This window comes from Coffea eugenioides, chromosome 8 (genome assembly GCF_003713205.1).
Source record: "Coffea eugenioides isolate CCC68of chromosome 8, Ceug_1.0, whole genome shotgun sequence".
Lineage (NCBI taxonomy): Eukaryota > Viridiplantae > Streptophyta > Magnoliopsida > Gentianales > Rubiaceae > Coffea > Coffea eugenioides.
In genome coordinates this window covers 3,700,029-3,716,023 of record NC_040042.1, presented here as the reverse complement: position 1 = coordinate 3,716,023, position 15,995 = coordinate 3,700,029, and the positions used below count along the sequence as shown (strand labels likewise).

The 15,995-nt window shown below is 35.6% G+C and overlaps 3 protein-coding genes across 3 annotated transcripts; 1 reads left to right on the top strand and 2 right to left on the bottom strand.

Annotated features, from left to right (window-relative positions):
* Nucleotides 1-1,128: 1,128 nt before the first annotated feature.
* Nucleotides 1,129-6,831, bottom strand: LOC113779800 (eyes absent homolog). The gene is made up of 6 exons (XM_027325523.1): nt 6,691-6,831; nt 5,519-5,797; nt 5,219-5,386; nt 4,652-4,745; nt 3,916-4,107; nt 1,129-1,838 (listed from the first exon to the last, which is right to left on the bottom strand). Exons 2-6 carry the CDS (start codon nt 5,726-5,728, stop codon nt 1,582-1,584), a joined length of 921 nt encoding a protein of 306 aa, XP_027181324.1. The 5' UTR covers nt 5,729-5,797; nt 6,691-6,831; the 3' UTR covers nt 1,129-1,581.
* Nucleotides 6,727-8,660, top strand: LOC113779999 (protein RETICULATA-RELATED 3, chloroplastic-like). The gene is made up of 2 exons (XM_027325823.1): nt 6,727-6,747; nt 7,845-8,660. The coding sequence occupies exons 1-2, from the start codon at nt 6,727-6,729 to the stop codon at nt 8,658-8,660; spliced, it is 837 nt and encodes a 278-aa protein (XP_027181624.1).
* A 2,125-nt stretch (nt 8,661-10,785) lies between these two features.
* Nucleotides 10,786-13,677, bottom strand: LOC113781307 (plant intracellular Ras-group-related LRR protein 5-like). Its single transcript, XM_027327224.1, has 3 exons — nt 13,074-13,677; nt 11,266-12,185; nt 10,786-11,181 (listed from the first exon to the last, which is right to left on the bottom strand). The coding sequence occupies exons 1-3, from the start codon at nt 13,600-13,602 to the stop codon at nt 11,059-11,061; spliced, it is 1,572 nt and encodes a 523-aa protein (XP_027183025.1). The 5' UTR covers nt 13,603-13,677; the 3' UTR covers nt 10,786-11,058.
* Between the last annotated feature and the right edge of the window lie 2,318 nt (nt 13,678-15,995).

Genomic DNA, 15,995 nt, shown 5'->3' with positions numbered 1-15,995 from the left:
ACCAAGATAGCTCTCACATCAGCAGTTGAATTTGAACACACGACCAATTATTCGTTCTCACTAACTCAACCAACTTGTATTAACAAAGAAAAGATGTATATGTATACTTCAAATGACAACAGATTATATCAGGCAGACGTCATGATTGGTGTCCAGATCTAATAGCTATCCGATAGGGACGATTCAATCTGCGGGGTGCTCAATTATTAGATGGTTTTTTTCCTGCTTTTTGGGTTTCAGGATAAATTGCATAGTAATCAGTTGCATCAACGAGTTAGTGTCAAAGGTACGAGAATCTAAATTCATTACAATCATAGGGTCTGGTTTGATTCGTGGAAACATGATGTACTCATCAGTCATCGCCTTAGCTGGTGATGATCTTTTTTGTTACGTCCTTATTGAAGGCAGCAACGGAGTGGAGTGATTATTTCACTGCCATGTGGTATATGGACGAAATTAAAAACAGTCTGGATTTAGCTTATCTACTTATCCTTAAAAAACCACTAATTCAGGATTCTGCAACTAAACACACTCTGGATTAGCCTATCTCCTTATCCCTGGAAACCACTAATTCAGGATTCTACAATTAGCGTCACATCATATGATAATTTGAAGGTGAGACCAAAAAGTAAAATCTCATACTGAGATTCAAGAATTCAGAAGAAGATATGCCAACTTATATGACCTGGTCTGGTGTTGAAGTCAAAATTGGCCCTTCAAATGTATGGACTTAAAAACAAGGCTATCCAAGCCACCAACAGAGCTTAAAGCCTTTGGCCCAATTCTTTTGATAAACTTGGCACCAAATGGGTAAACTATGCCCCTTACAGGGAGGGACCAGTTATGGGATTTTTTTGGTTATGTTTTTTGAAAGATTAGAGATTGGATTTAAGAAAGAAAGATGGCAGATTGAACCCATATTTCTAATTTTTGGAGTTTCAATTTTAGCCATTCAATTTTAACTATTAGACTAAAACCTCCTCGGCTTGAAAGCAGCTCGAGGTAATAGACTCGAAATCTTTTGGCTCATGGCTTTCTACATTAAGGATGACAATTTTGAATAAGGGAAAAAATATATATATAATCCACCCCTAGACCATGGATTTTAACTTTAATCTGGGCGAGGAATATCCAAATCATTCATTTATAGGTTTCAATTGCCAAAATGTGCATGCAGCATGGATATTAACATATTGCAAGACCCATTAAAGAGAAAAGAACATTTGGCATCTCTTTGTACGTTTTTCATGGATGTGTAAAACATTTGCCATCTCTTTGGACGTTTTTCATGAATGTGTGTTCCAATGGCTTGGTCATCATCTTCTTCTTCATGGAAGTTGGTAAAGCTTAGAAGCCATGCACAAGGAATGAGTGGAAAGCACTTGATCTACTCCTTTGGAAGTTGAAGAATAGAACCAGCCACTGTATTCTGGCTATCGAAATGATCCGACTCAGTTCACCATCCAGAATTATATGGCTCTCAGGAACTTTTATTGCATAAACTGCAGCCTCAATTTACTCAAGCAGGGCCTCAAAATCAGCTAACTTCAGCACTAAAGTTTGTGTTCTGAGTATATTGAATTACTCTTCGTTTTCTCCCTCAGGATTTCCATATACAACAGACTGATAGAGATTCAAGTCTTTCAATGTCAGGCCTGGAAACCTATGATAACTGGTTGACCATGGATCAACTTTAACAAATGGCCATCTCATTGCTTCTGCAGCTTCACATTCCTCCCAACCGTCGCCAACAACACAAAACTGGACATTTGGCCTGCTAAATCGTTCTCTTATCCATGAAAAGCACTGGAGCTTCCCCACTTCCCATGAGCTATACACTGATAATATTGTTGAAACGTTAGAATCTATTTCTCCTAAAAAATAAATAACAATAATGTACAGTAAAATAAAAATAACAAACAAGCGCGCAGGTATATCTGCTTAAAGAAACCAAAAAAAAAAAGGCAATGCAACATGTTTCATCATAACTGCAATTAGTTATCTCAAAAAGAAACTTCAAAGTCTAGCATGCATGTTAGATTGGACACAAGTTGTTCCTTGTCAGTTCAATCTGTTAAAAACATGACACCCGCACTGCCATTCTCATGTAGAGCAAGCCATCTTGCTAAATCTAACATGTAACTCGAACTTGAGGATTCTTTTAATTTATCTCAAAACAATCGACAAATAATGGTAGAATTCTCAATTAGGCATGAGTACAATAAGCCTTTCACAGCAGATGGCTACACATTGATGATCTATGAAGCAATAATGAAGGGACAAATAAAATGTGATTACAGAAAAATCGGAAATGGGATGTGGCCATCCACATTCTTTTCTTTCTTGTTTTCCCTTCTCTCCTTTTTGTTCTTTTGGGTGTGAGATTTAAATAAGCATCTTCTTCCATTTTCAAGCAATAATTTTTTGGGGATATCTAATTTCACAGGTAAAATCCAGTTATCTCGTCCAGTTGTTGACTATTATTCAGAGCATGCTTACAAAATATGCTTGCTCTCACAGACTTCCACATCTGACAGGTTACAACTTTTAGTTAAGAATAAGGAATTCTTTCATTAGATTCAAGTCTATGCATCTAACTAAATCATAAAGGCATCCTTAGCCTAGTGTGAAACAAGGTGATACTAATTGCCATGAACACCTGCTATAGGCATGTCAATGGATCGGATCTTACCCAAATCCAACCTAGACCCACTATATTTGGGTAGGGTTTGGATTTAATTTCTCAAATCCAAATTCTATCCAGATCCAAACCCTATGAGAGAGTCGTGGGTTTAGGTAGGGTCTGGTTTTCTAGAATCCATATCCAAATCCAGACTCGTACCAGAACTTACCCAGACCCATATATATATTTAATTAAATAATATATATTAGTAAATTTATAAAATAATCTAATATTTTATGGCTATTAGATCGAATATAGTAAGATTTTATGGCATTAGAATCTGCATTTAGTGTTGGTGGTTGGGTGATTGATGAGACTCGTGCCAAATTGCTTCTAGATATGGTTGAAATATTAGTGACTACTAATGATTGGATTGAATCAAAGAAAAAATGAATAAGTGTTTGTAAATCTTCTTATTCTATTATTTATTTGTCATCGGTCCTTGGTCAAATGACTTTTATTTCATTCACTATTTTAGTGCTGGATTGCAAGACATCTACCAACATTGAGGTTTAAATAAGAAAAAGAGGCACAAAATTACATTTTTTTAATAAGATTAAATATTTATATATGTTATGGTTGTTTTCTTTTTTAAAAACTAATCCTAATTGTCATTGTAATTGATACAAACTTTTCAAGAAAAGGAGAAAAGGTAAAGGCAAACAAATGAAATATTGGATACGGATGCAGTTGAATCTTTGAAAATATATAGAAGTAGTCAATAATAATTCTTTCTTTGAGTTCACAATATTGCATTCAACTTGTCGAATGTTAATTTTATTATTTGAAAACAAAAATTGGATGGTATTTATATTATTTATAAACTCGATAAATTTTAAATACATTTTTACTTTAGTATGTTCAGAAAATACCCATGGATGCCTATTGGATACCCAGATCCATAAGAGTCTAGCTATGGACTTACTTTTTCAGACCCAAAAGGGTCTAGATTTGGGTCTGGATTTAACTAAATTAAATGGGTCTAGATCTAGATCAAAGGGATACAAAACAGACCCTACCCATTAACATGCCTAACCTGCTATTTGAGTTTTCAAGATGAATGAATATGACAAAACTAGAAGCTCATCTTAATAATTATATATTAATTCCAAGTAAAGCTTAAGTGGGTAGGTATAACCAACATTCTGAATGAAACACTAATGCAAACAAGACCACATGCACAATCATACATCCTGAGTGCCTCAAACAGTTCAGGGAAGAAAGTGACTGACCATTCTCACAAGCAATCAGACCATCCAGTCGAAAGAGTAAGCATTTGGCAAGGCTAGGAATCAGTGATCCAGAAGTCACTAAGACATTTACATGATCACATCCAGTCCTTGCACAATTAGATCTATGAGTTGAGTCTATAGGGGGTATGAGGTCTGTGTTCCCAGCAGCACAGTGCTCCAAGCACCCCCGAGCTGCATTGCAGAGATTTACACTGATCAATTACACATACATAAGTTACATCTAATCTCTTCAAAAGCACAGCTGATCAATTCTGATGAACCACCAGAAGGCAACAAGCGAAGTGAGCTAAAGAATAGAGACCATCAAGCATAGGGTTAAGCAGGTCTATACCACATCAGGTCCACTACACCAGATCAGACCTGGTTCCATTGTCAAAAATGTCAAACATGACCAACGTACAGTATGAGTTGCATTCCACTGAGAGTAGCATTTCAATAAAATCTCATTCCAATGCAAAAAATTGGGCCAAAGAGTTAACACTTGCAAACTTTACATTGTGTCCCATATCACACCAATGTGAAAAAGTAACCTCAATACAACAAAGTATTCAAGCAATTTTACCTGTGTCTCAATGTGGAAAAGAAGCAATCAAGCATATCATGTTGAAATATACTTAATTCACTGAATCATTGCAGGATAAGAGTGAGGCAAACAGAGATACAGCAACTTGCATCACTATGATAATTTCAAAATTGTCAGTGATGATTTACCTACCTGAAGACAACCATCTATCTGTATATCTGTCAGTTGAATCATAGAGAATCTCCCAGGATTTCACCATGTCTTGGTCAATGATGTTGTGTAACCCCTGAAAGAATTTAGAGGGTAAGATTTTCATAGATATGGTAAATCCAGAAAACACCACAGACATTCTTGAATTACTGTGCATCACGAATAAGATAAAAAACACTAACTAAAAAACAGAGACATAACACTGGTTGACTGAAGGTCAATCTTAATGATGAAATACGTGTGATTGAGCATATTGCAAACATCTTTATATGATTAAGCAGTTTCTATCACTAGGAAATTACACAATCAAGTCAGGATTGGGAAGCTTAGAAATTTTTTTCCCTCTTTTGCTAACCTTTTATCTTGGAAAGTTTTGACTTTTTTTTTTTAATTCTTTTCACCTTATGTCCCATATTTTACAAAGAGAAATAGAAATCATATTGAACTCAAAATGTGCTATTGATATCTCAGGCACCAAAATAATCAAGGACATTGTAAACTGAGTAAGAATTAGATAAGCCATGATTTAAAGGAATTAAAGTATAGTACCTTTTTGTACTTCTGAGCTATAACCCGGTGGCGGTATGCTAATTTTCTTTTATTGACATCATCAAATGGGGGCCCAAAACCATCATGATGGAAATCATAACCAGAGAGGTTTAGACCATCATCATATTCACGCATGACATCCAAATATGGTTGATTGCAGTTTTCAATCTGAATGATTAAACCATGAGAACTCCAACCAATAACAAAAGAAGGACTAAGATCAGCCATCCACACTTATGAACTGTGAACGAAATGCAACATTTTGAAATTTAGAAAAGATACGCTGAGGAGGCTACTCACTTGTTCATAGAAGAAATAATCATCACATATTTGAAGAATATGATTCTCCCACATCTTCCCCATTTCTACACCATTTTGTACATTCTTTACACCATTGAATGCTTCAGCATATGTTCCATTTATCAAAGACTTGAGCAATATTAGAGTCTCGTCCATGTCCCATATATACACATTGATTTTCTGATCTCCGCTGGTCCCAGCAGAACCCATTATAAACGTCAATCTAATTGCAACCCTTAATCAGTTGAGGTATCAATGCGTAAAGTCCATGCGATATCACTGACAATTGCACGCAGGAATTACATGAGATTCGATAAGTTTAAAGGAATCATAACTGCATATTTTCGGGAGAAAAAAATAGCAAAAAGCAGCAAGCAACAACAATTAAATATAAGTTGGTCCATAAAATTCACATAGCTACTTGCAGCATGAGTTCATGTCTACGCAATCTTGAAACCTCGAACCACAGAGGCCAAAAGTGGAAATGCATCCTTGTTTCTAGATTATTGTTTTTTCATTTTTAACTGTAATCATGATTTCCAATTTCAACAAGTAGAATGTCCCCAATGTATTTTTCACCAAGAACATACTTTTAAAAAAATTGTCATCACTCTAGCGGTAAAACACCTATCTAGAAAATCCCACCTGACTAACACGACTAATAACAGCAGGGATTTCAAAAGTTCGCAGTCAAGTATAGGTTCCATCAATTTTCAGCACTTCACCACACTATATCAAAACTATTCAAGTCGAAAGCACTGTCTATTTTATAGAACCAAAGAAACATAGTCAACACCCCTTGTTTCTTGAAAAATTCAATCCCAGTTACTAAACCAAAATAAAAATAAAACAAAATCTGATCTTTATGGCTCGAGACTTGACTTTCAAGTAAAGCATTACATCCCAGGAATACAAAAGTAGAATAGATTCAATAACCCATTTTGCAGATTCTTTTGTCATGAAATTTGAGACAGAAACCGGGGGGGAGGGGGGGGGGAAGGGAAAAAAAACATTTATTGGAAGCATATTGTCGAGACAACAACCAAAAACGAAAAAAAAAAAAAAAAAGAAGGTCTTGTTTATCTGGGAATGAATGAACATAAAAATTAAGAAAAACATGTATAAGAAAAGCAGTAAGAATCGAAATTTATCAGCAAAAAGAGCTAGAGCACCTTAGTGGATATGCAGATTCTTAAGCCTGCTTGGTTATGGATGCAGATTACTGGCAAGTGGGAAAGGGGGAGAGCAAATATATATTTTGGGCTGCCTTTGCTGATGCATTGGAGATTCAACGGCGTCGTTTCTATTCCTGAATGCTAGGAGGATCGAGCCTAACAAAAGAAAAGGAAGAATGCAAGAATGGGTTTAATCGTTTAGGGAAAATTTTTAAGTGGACAAATATTCTGTGAAATAACACCAAATTAATAAGGGATACTTTCAGAAACCTCCCTGAGGTTTCTAACAATTTCAATGAGCTTCCCTAAGGTTTTGAACATGACACATACCTCCCTCGATTTGATAGTTTTAAGTGGACAAATATTGAAATAACACCAAATTAATAACGGTTAATTTCAGAAATCTCTCCTGAGGTTTCTAATAATTTCAATGAGCTCCCCTGAGGTTTTGAACATTACACATACCTCCCTTGATTTGATAGTTTTAGTACAAAACCTTAAAATAATATTGACTTGGTCAAATTTTTAAATAAATATCCAAAAATGCCCTTGTGTAATAAGTTTTAATTTATTTCCTTATAGAATTATAAGATTATCTAATGTAATTATAATGAAAAGGTGCCGAAATTTTCATGTCTATACCTACTATTTGATAAACAACTATAATAATAATAATTTTGTCACTATGATAGGATACTTTTGATGGTATTTTATTATGGATTTAAATTTATAAGATAGAAAATAAAATATTGAAATAATTGATTCAGAATTTATGAATTTTTTGAGTAGTAGAATTATGGGAAATTTGCCAAATTGGTCCCTAATATTTACCAAAAATATTTTTTAGTCCCTAACATATAAAATCAGCCAAAATTATCCTCACATTTAAATTGTGATCCAATTTGGTCCTAATGCTCGTTTTTGCTAATTTCTCCGGCTAACAATAGCACGCCTCTCCCACGTGACCATATTTTTAGGGCAAAACCTGAAAACACATTTCCAGAATTGAAAGTAAAAGGATAGGGGACCACCACTCCCTTTTCACCTTTCCCCCTCAAATTACAGTTTCAAGAAACCCTAAATTGCATCCCTTAATTAACAATCATAACTTGGAAATGTTAGTGATAATGATGACGAAGACAAAGTTGTAGAGTGTGACAGCCGGCGTGCTTGGGGACATGGCATCTCATCCTAATTTCGGCCTTAATGAACTGGATTTCGTTTTCTCCACCCTCGTCGTCGGCTCCATTCTCAATTTCCTACTCATGTATCTCCTGGCACGCACCGCAGGGGCTGGGGACGCTTCTTCTTCTGGCCGCCTCCCCTCCATTTTCGCCGCCTGTCCTCCCAGCCACATGTTCAAGTCGGGGGCTTACGGCGTATTCAGTCGGATGGGGCCTTTTGTGTACAAAGGCACCCTCTTTGCAGCTGCGGGCTTCACTGCCGGACTCGTGGGAACTGTCATCTCCAATGCCCTGATCAAGATGAGGAAGAAGATGGATCCCAATTTCCAGACCCCCAACAAGCCTCCTCCGACGCCTTTGAACGCTTTCACTTGGGCCGTCCACATGGGTGTCAGCAGCAACTTCAGATACCAAGTCCTCAACGGCATCGAGTTTCTGCTTGCCAAGGGCCTTCCCTCTTTTCTTTTCAAAAGCTCCGTCGTCGTTTTGAGGTGCTTAAACAATGTTCTTGGAGGGATGTCTTTTGTTGTATTGGCCAGGTTAACAGGATCACAAGCTGCTGCTGCTCCTCTTCCTTCTCCGTTTTCCGCTGTTGCTGAACTGGAACAACAACAACAACAACAATTAGTCAAGGGGGAGGAGGAGGAGGTGGTGGTAGGTGTCCGGGAAGGTGGTGTTGCAGCTGGAGATGCTTTGCCTACTGACAAAGTCAAGTGGTCCCCTATCCTTTTACTTTCAACCGGTAATGAAATGTGTTTTCCGGTTTTGCCCCTAAAAATATAATCACGTGAGAGAGGCGTGCTAGCAAAAACGAGCATTAGGACTAAATTGGATCACAATTTAAGTGTGAGGGATAATTTTGGCTGATTTTATATGATAGGGACTAAAAAAGTGTTTTTGATAAATGTTAGGGACCAATTTGACAAATTTCCCTAGAATTATCATACTTTAGTAGTGATTTTGGACAATTTCTTTTTGATTTATTGTTAATTTTAATACCAAAAAATAGAAAACAAAGATTAGCAAAAATATCGAATTACGTATAAAGTTAACTTATTAAAAAAATCATTAGTTCGACATTTTGTTACAATAGAAACTAGAGATAATAATGGTAATTTTACAATTTTATTGGCAAAGAATTAAAAAAAAAGGAATAAGAAGGAAAAATAATGAAAAATAATTTTAAAGTCATTCTAACTATAAGCATATCAAATAAGGGAATTTCATTAAAATATTTAAGGGTAGTATTGTCATTTTAAATGACAAGGGAGGTATGTGTAATTTTTCAAACCTCAGAGGAGCTTAGCAAAATTGCTAAAAACCTCAAGGGAGGTTTCTGAAATTATCCCAATTAATAATTTTTTTAATCCTTTTTCTTTTCTTTTGTTGGTTTTTTTTACTTTTTCTTTCTCTTCTTTTCTTTTTTTTTTAATTTTGATTGTGCAAATAAATAACTGTAATTAACGAACTCAAATCAAAGAACACATTTGATAAACTTTGGATTTGTTAAAGATAATTTTTTATACATTATTAGTACATAATTTTTTAAACACTAGTTGGTATAAATTATGTCACGTAGCATAAATCCAAATTTGAAATTTAAATCATGTAATATGGTATACATTCAAATTTGCTATTTAAAAAAATCACTACACTATCAATGCATAAAAAGTTAATCATTTCTTAAATAAGTTAATCAAAATTTTAATCTCTTTATAGATTAAATGGAGTGTCTCAAAAGAGAAATATGAATAATAAATGGATTAATCTATTTGCTCAAGTATCAACTTTTTGCAGTTCATAATCAGTTGAAAAAGGTTCCCAAGTTATTAATAATCACTTCACAATCACTTAAAGGATTTTTGGCAGGAAAATTCTATATTTTTCACAAATCAAATTTGGATCATGAATCTTTTGGATTAAAAAAAAAAATCAAACATGAGCACTAAACTATGCTTTCCACTTTTTTGAATTTTTATGAGAACCCAACGTAAACTATACTTGCAAATGCTATAATTTCTTGTCTTTCTCCAAGAAAAAGTGCAGATTAACACTAGTTAGGTAAACATGTCCTTAGATGTAATCAATTTTTTTTTTAAGATTTGCTATCTTAGACAACTGTTTTGAAGAAACCTTAACCGGGAAGGAGAAGATTCACCATTCAGATAATGTTGTTTAGTCCAACTCTTTGCATTTCTTTTTTTTTTTTGGTTGCCTGCCACGGTATCCAGGACTTTACCCTGACTAATCCGTTGGTCGACCCGGGTCGCACACCTGGCTGTGGTGGGTGAGTCTCCCAACAAGGATAGTTGCATACACCAGGTTTCGAACCCGAGACCTGCTTAAGCGGAACCAAGCTGCTTACCACTTGGCCCAACCCCAGTTGGTACTCTTTGCATTTCTTAATTGTTGGATTTGGTGAAATATCACTAGCATGAAACATTTCATCAAATGGAAACAATGTCTATCCATAATGCTGACAGCAGATTCCAAAAACCATTTTTTTGAAAGAATGGCTGAAACCAGGCCAAATTTTCTGCCCTTCTTTGCCTCTACGAATACCAACGCCCCATCAATGTAGAGACATGTTAATATTCCCAGCAGCAATACCAGCACTACTTCAGCTGCCAAGCTCTGTAAGCATTGATGCTCAACTTACATTCTTGATGATTTCCAATAGCTAAAACGCCCATACTTAAACATTTATCTGCCACAAAGGGTTGATAGTTTATGGAATAATCTTGATTCAGCATGACAGATTCATGCAGCCAATACTTGTTCTGTATGATTGAAACACGTCATTTTAGTAATCAAAAGTGCATTTAAGGATCCACAGATGCTATGATGATGGAACAAATGAGGTGGCCTTTCTTTCTTGCCTCTCTTCAATCAAGTGAAAGCAGAAACTCGACTTTTGCACATTAGCTTGCAAATACACACAACAATGAACAAACTCAACCAACCCCTCTTGCATCTATCTATAGATATTGATTCACTTGCAATTTTCATTTCTGTTGATGGTGGTGTGTATATGTGTGAGAAGGAGACTATATACATATAAGCAAATGACTAAGCTTATAAATTCTTTCTTGCACTGAAGGTGGTGTGTATATGTCTGAGGGGAAGGCTATATACATATCAGCAAATGAATACACTTCAATTCTTTCTTGTATTGATGATTTCATGCTGTCTCGACCCGAAAGCAATTGACAAAGAACTGGAGACAAAATCCTCTCTGCTTCACTGGCCTTTGAGGTCTCATATCCCTTGTAGTAACAAATTCAGCCATGAAATTGACAACGGCCTAATCAAGCATAATGTAAACAAGTGAAGATCAAACATGCAATAGGCAATAGGGCTTAAATGCAACAGACTAAACAAAGAATACCTCGGCGCCAAGCTTTGCTATTTCCGTTGGTGGCAATTCTAGAGGTGTCTGGTCAGCGTGGAAAACTTTTAAATTTGCGAGGAATCTGAAAGAATCGGGCAACACAAATATTTGATTGTCACTGATATCCAGCTCTTCAAGCAGTTCAAGATTTCCAATTGATTTTGGCAAAGCTCGCAGGTCTGAAAAATTCTTCCCAACATTCAATTTTTTCAGGCTAACTGCGTGACATAGGCTTTCAGGTATACTCTCAAGTTCATTGAAGCTGACATCAAGTTCTTTCAGATGTAAAAGATTCCCCATGGTAGGCAGTACTTTGATTCTATTATAGTGCAAAGTAAGAATCTCCAAGTACTGGAGCTTACTGATTGAAAGAGGAAGAGCTTTGAGCTGATTGAAGTCTAATCTTAGCTCTACAAGCAACAGACATGATCCAATTGTATAAGGAAGCTCTTCAAGCTCGTTTAATTGCACACTAAGCTTCTTCAAAGAAGTCAGATTCCCAATTGCATCTGGCAAATGAGCAAACCGATTTGAACTTAAATCAAGACTGATCAGGTCCTTTAAGTTCTTAAATGAAGCTGGCAGTGACCTCAACCTGTTTGCATGCAGGTCCAGATCAGTTAGGCCAAGCAGTTCACCAAATGAATCAGGAAGGTTAAATAGTTGGTTGGAGTGGACATCAAGCTTTCTCAATGACTTGAGGCTACCAATAGTAGAGGGAAGAACCATGAGATTATTGTCTGCTATATTTAGCTCAATGATATGCGATAATTTTCCAAGTGACAATGGAAGCCACTCAATCTTGTCCATCAATTTACCCTGAAGATCAAGGAACTCTGCTTCAGCTTTAGCAGAACTTTCAATTATGGCAGCCACTCTCATTAGACTTAGTTGCTTAGACTCTTCATACTTTGCAGCTGCAAGCCAAAAAAAAAATTAAAGCCTTTTCACAAAATCCAAATTCTCCAAAAACATATAACTAATCCCTGCGCCTCTATCTTTGAGTGAGGTACGATTGAATAAGGCCAATTTTGACTCCATTGAAATGCCTATTTTCTAAAGTACATGATGAAAGTGTGCACTCAAGTTAAAGGTGTCCGGACGGCAATACAGGATTTGCAAACAGGCAACAGAAAAGGAACAAAATGAAGTGACTTGTGCAATTAATAAAAATTTTTGACATGTTTCTCAAATTTTGTACGGTTTCTACATCTATTAGCCAAGGAGACAAGAAATATGATGCTGACAGATTCCGGGATGATAAGAACCAAGTTAACTGACCAATTCAATAGTTTTTGGGACTCCAAAAAATTTCTCCCAAGAAACAATGCATAATTTTGGGGTAAATCCAACAATATTTCAGGAAAAACAAAGAAATTCAATTATCAAACTAAAGAGATTTCATCGTGATCTGGTTTTTGAAAAAAATTCTTTTGAACCCATTAGCTATTTGGCTCCTAAAAGAATGCATGATAAGAATCTGCATCCCATCATGTTCTTCATGTCAAGTTTCTTCGTTAAGGCTGGCAAAGAAGTCAACACTAGTGAACTTGTCGGAACTTGACATTTCACTCAATAACTGAAGCAAATTCTTGCACGGCTTTTATAGCCATCATGCTTGAACAAAAAGACTGATCAAAACTGACAGCGAGATGATAAGAACCAACTGCATGAACAATTCAATTCCTATTTCAAAAATCTCTTACCAAGAAATTAAAATGCAAAATTTTCTAAATTGAGCAATATTTTTTGAAAAAATAGAAGTTTACTTGTGAATCTAAAGGAAATTTGCATTTGCTTATGACCTGAAGGAATTGAAGGAGGCTCAGAAGAAGCATTCAAGGACATTCCTTTTGAATCCTCAATCTTTGGCTCTTCATTCCTACGGACACTCTCATCATCGCTGATCACCACTTCTATCCCAATTTCACCATCTGGGCCACCAAGATTGAGCTCTTTTTCCGGAGAGGTCTTCCCAGAAACTAACTCAGAAGCCCTCTGAATAAGCTCATCAAATGTCTGAAAAATCTTGTCGAGTTCAACTAAGTGAACTGCCTCTTTCATCTGTTCATGGCTTCTGAACAAAACCTTGGATTTCCTCACTTCTTGTAGCACAGAAAAGAGTTCTGGTGGAACATCTTGCGGAGCAACTTCCTTGGAAATCTCTTCAAGTCTTTCTTGCTCTTCATAGTTAACTGTTTTGACAACAGACATGGCTGCTTCAACCTCTTCAATAGAGGGTCTAGGCGGGAGTGATTTGTAGGATTTCATGATTTCTTCAACGGTTTCTACATAGGTAGGTGATGGATCATTTTTGTTGGGTGTCAGAGCCATGATTGGAATGTTTTTTTCGGTCAGCAGGAAGAAATCTTGGAATATTTGAGAGAGGGGATTAGAACCAATACGTGGTTTCTGAAGATAGTCTATGGGCTCGATTGCATACAGATTGCTTGTGTGCACAGATTTTAAATGTGCAACTTCAAAATAAAAAAAAATAAAAAAAAAAGAGGAATGAAATATGCAACTTAGGATTGCTATGTGGGGAAAGCAAATGAATAGTAAATTTATGTTGAGCATTTGATACAATAATTATTTCAAATATAATTTTACTTGAATCATAAACACGTTTCTTAACCTTCTTTATTTTTAATATTCTTAACTATTATCCTATCTCACATAAATCATATCACAAAAAGTGTTACATTAATTATTTTAAATAAATATTTCAAATAATCTCGATCTAAACATAGTTAATTGAGACACTATTGTGGTATGGACCTATAATAAACAAAGTAGATAAGAATTACAAGATTTTGTTCGTTCCTTTTCTCTTCTTCACCAAGATTGTTTCCAGAAGTTATTGAATAAACACCAAAATTGTTTAACGAACTGAACAAAGAAAAGGACTTTCATAATTTGAAACTCATTTCGACAAGAATATATAGGAGGAGTATAATATAAAGAGAAATCTATCGAAGTAGAGCCTACATATGTATAACTTAGAGTATTGACCTTTCCCACAGCGGTACCATATATAACTATCCTAATGACAAGTTTGGCATGTTTAATCTAATTAAAGAGCACGAGAAGAGTTATTCATGAGACTAGTATATCATATTATGTCTTTACGTGAAGAAATACTTTTCCTGATATAGTTATGGTATTTTTCCTCTAGGTCATACATTTAAATTCACATTAACAAGTGAATGAAGAGATTGGTATTGTACACAAGGCCTTAATCTAACTATACTTTAGTAGAACTACTAGGGGGAAAGCCCGTCCAACGCGTGGGAGTTTAGTGCCTATAATTAAAGATGGTTAATAATTATTATTTGGCATTTTCTAATTGAAGTATGACAATTTTATTATGTAATATTAAATAAAAATCATAAGATACATATTGAGTTAAAAAATATAATATGCAATAAAACATAATTATAAGATACGATCAACTACTTTGCATCTAACCTAATATAATAAAAGACCTATTTATATTTGCTCATGCATTTTAGGGATATTAAAATTTGTTATTTAGTTTGAATTTGATCTTGATATGAGGGCAATCCATCACATTATCTTGTCATATAAGTGAGATTTGAACAATTAGCATACTTGAAGAAATCATTGCTAGTGGAATTTCGGTTCTTGCAAGTCAAATTCTTGAATTTATATTTGATTACAAGGACAAATATCATCATGAGACCTTCACATTGAGCAAGCAATTAATTATAATTTATTGTATGATTTAGGACATATAGCAAAGCATCTCCTTCTCGATAGAGATTACAATCACGAAAGTATTAAAGCATGCATCTAACAACTAGCATGCTAATTTAGAGGAATAATTACCTCAAAAAAGTACTAAAGCATCTTAATCCACTCAATTCAAGAAAAACAATTAAAAGTAATGATGTATATGTGACGACCCCACTTCCTCCTAAGGCGAACTAAAGGGTTGGCGGGCCGCCTGTCCAACTCTCGCCAGGACTCACGCAAGCATTCTAACCCAAATCCTTTCGAAGAATAACCTAATCTATTACAAAACAATTCTCCCGAAGAAGGCCGTCACTAGAACCACATTAACTTCCGAGATAGTAGTAATTTAATGTAGCCAATCGACGGCTCCAAAAAAAAAATCCCACGCGTTACGAACTGCGGAATAGAATCGTACCGTCCCAACTAAGAAAAAAATTCATACAACAAAATACAACAATCAAGCCAAACATCCAAATTAAGTTTTACACATTTTCCAGCTTCAAGTGGCAATCCAAAATAAAAAGCACATTATCCAAATTAACGCATTACAGCCCACAAAAGTAGTCATAGTATTCAAGTATACCCCAAAAGGAAAACATGAGTAAGTCTCAAAGCTTTCAATTTCCAGAACCTGTTAAGGAAAACAAATAAACGTGGGGTGAGCTAAATCTCAGTGGTGCCCCAAAACATGCATCTAAATAAACAATAGCAAGAATCAATATTGACTAGGATAAACAAGTAGGAAAGCGGATAACAGCACAAAGTAGGATACAGGGGCTCTCAGGAGCCATTTTCCTCGCTTGATCACCATTCATCGTAGTTGACCCTCCGTCAACTCTCACTACTTATAGTCCATGTAGATCCTCTCATTTTTTTTACTCCTAACCCGTCACCGTTCTTACCCCTGTCCCGGGCCCGAACGCCAACTAAGGAAGTAGTATACTCGAGATATACCCTTAGAAATTGGGAGC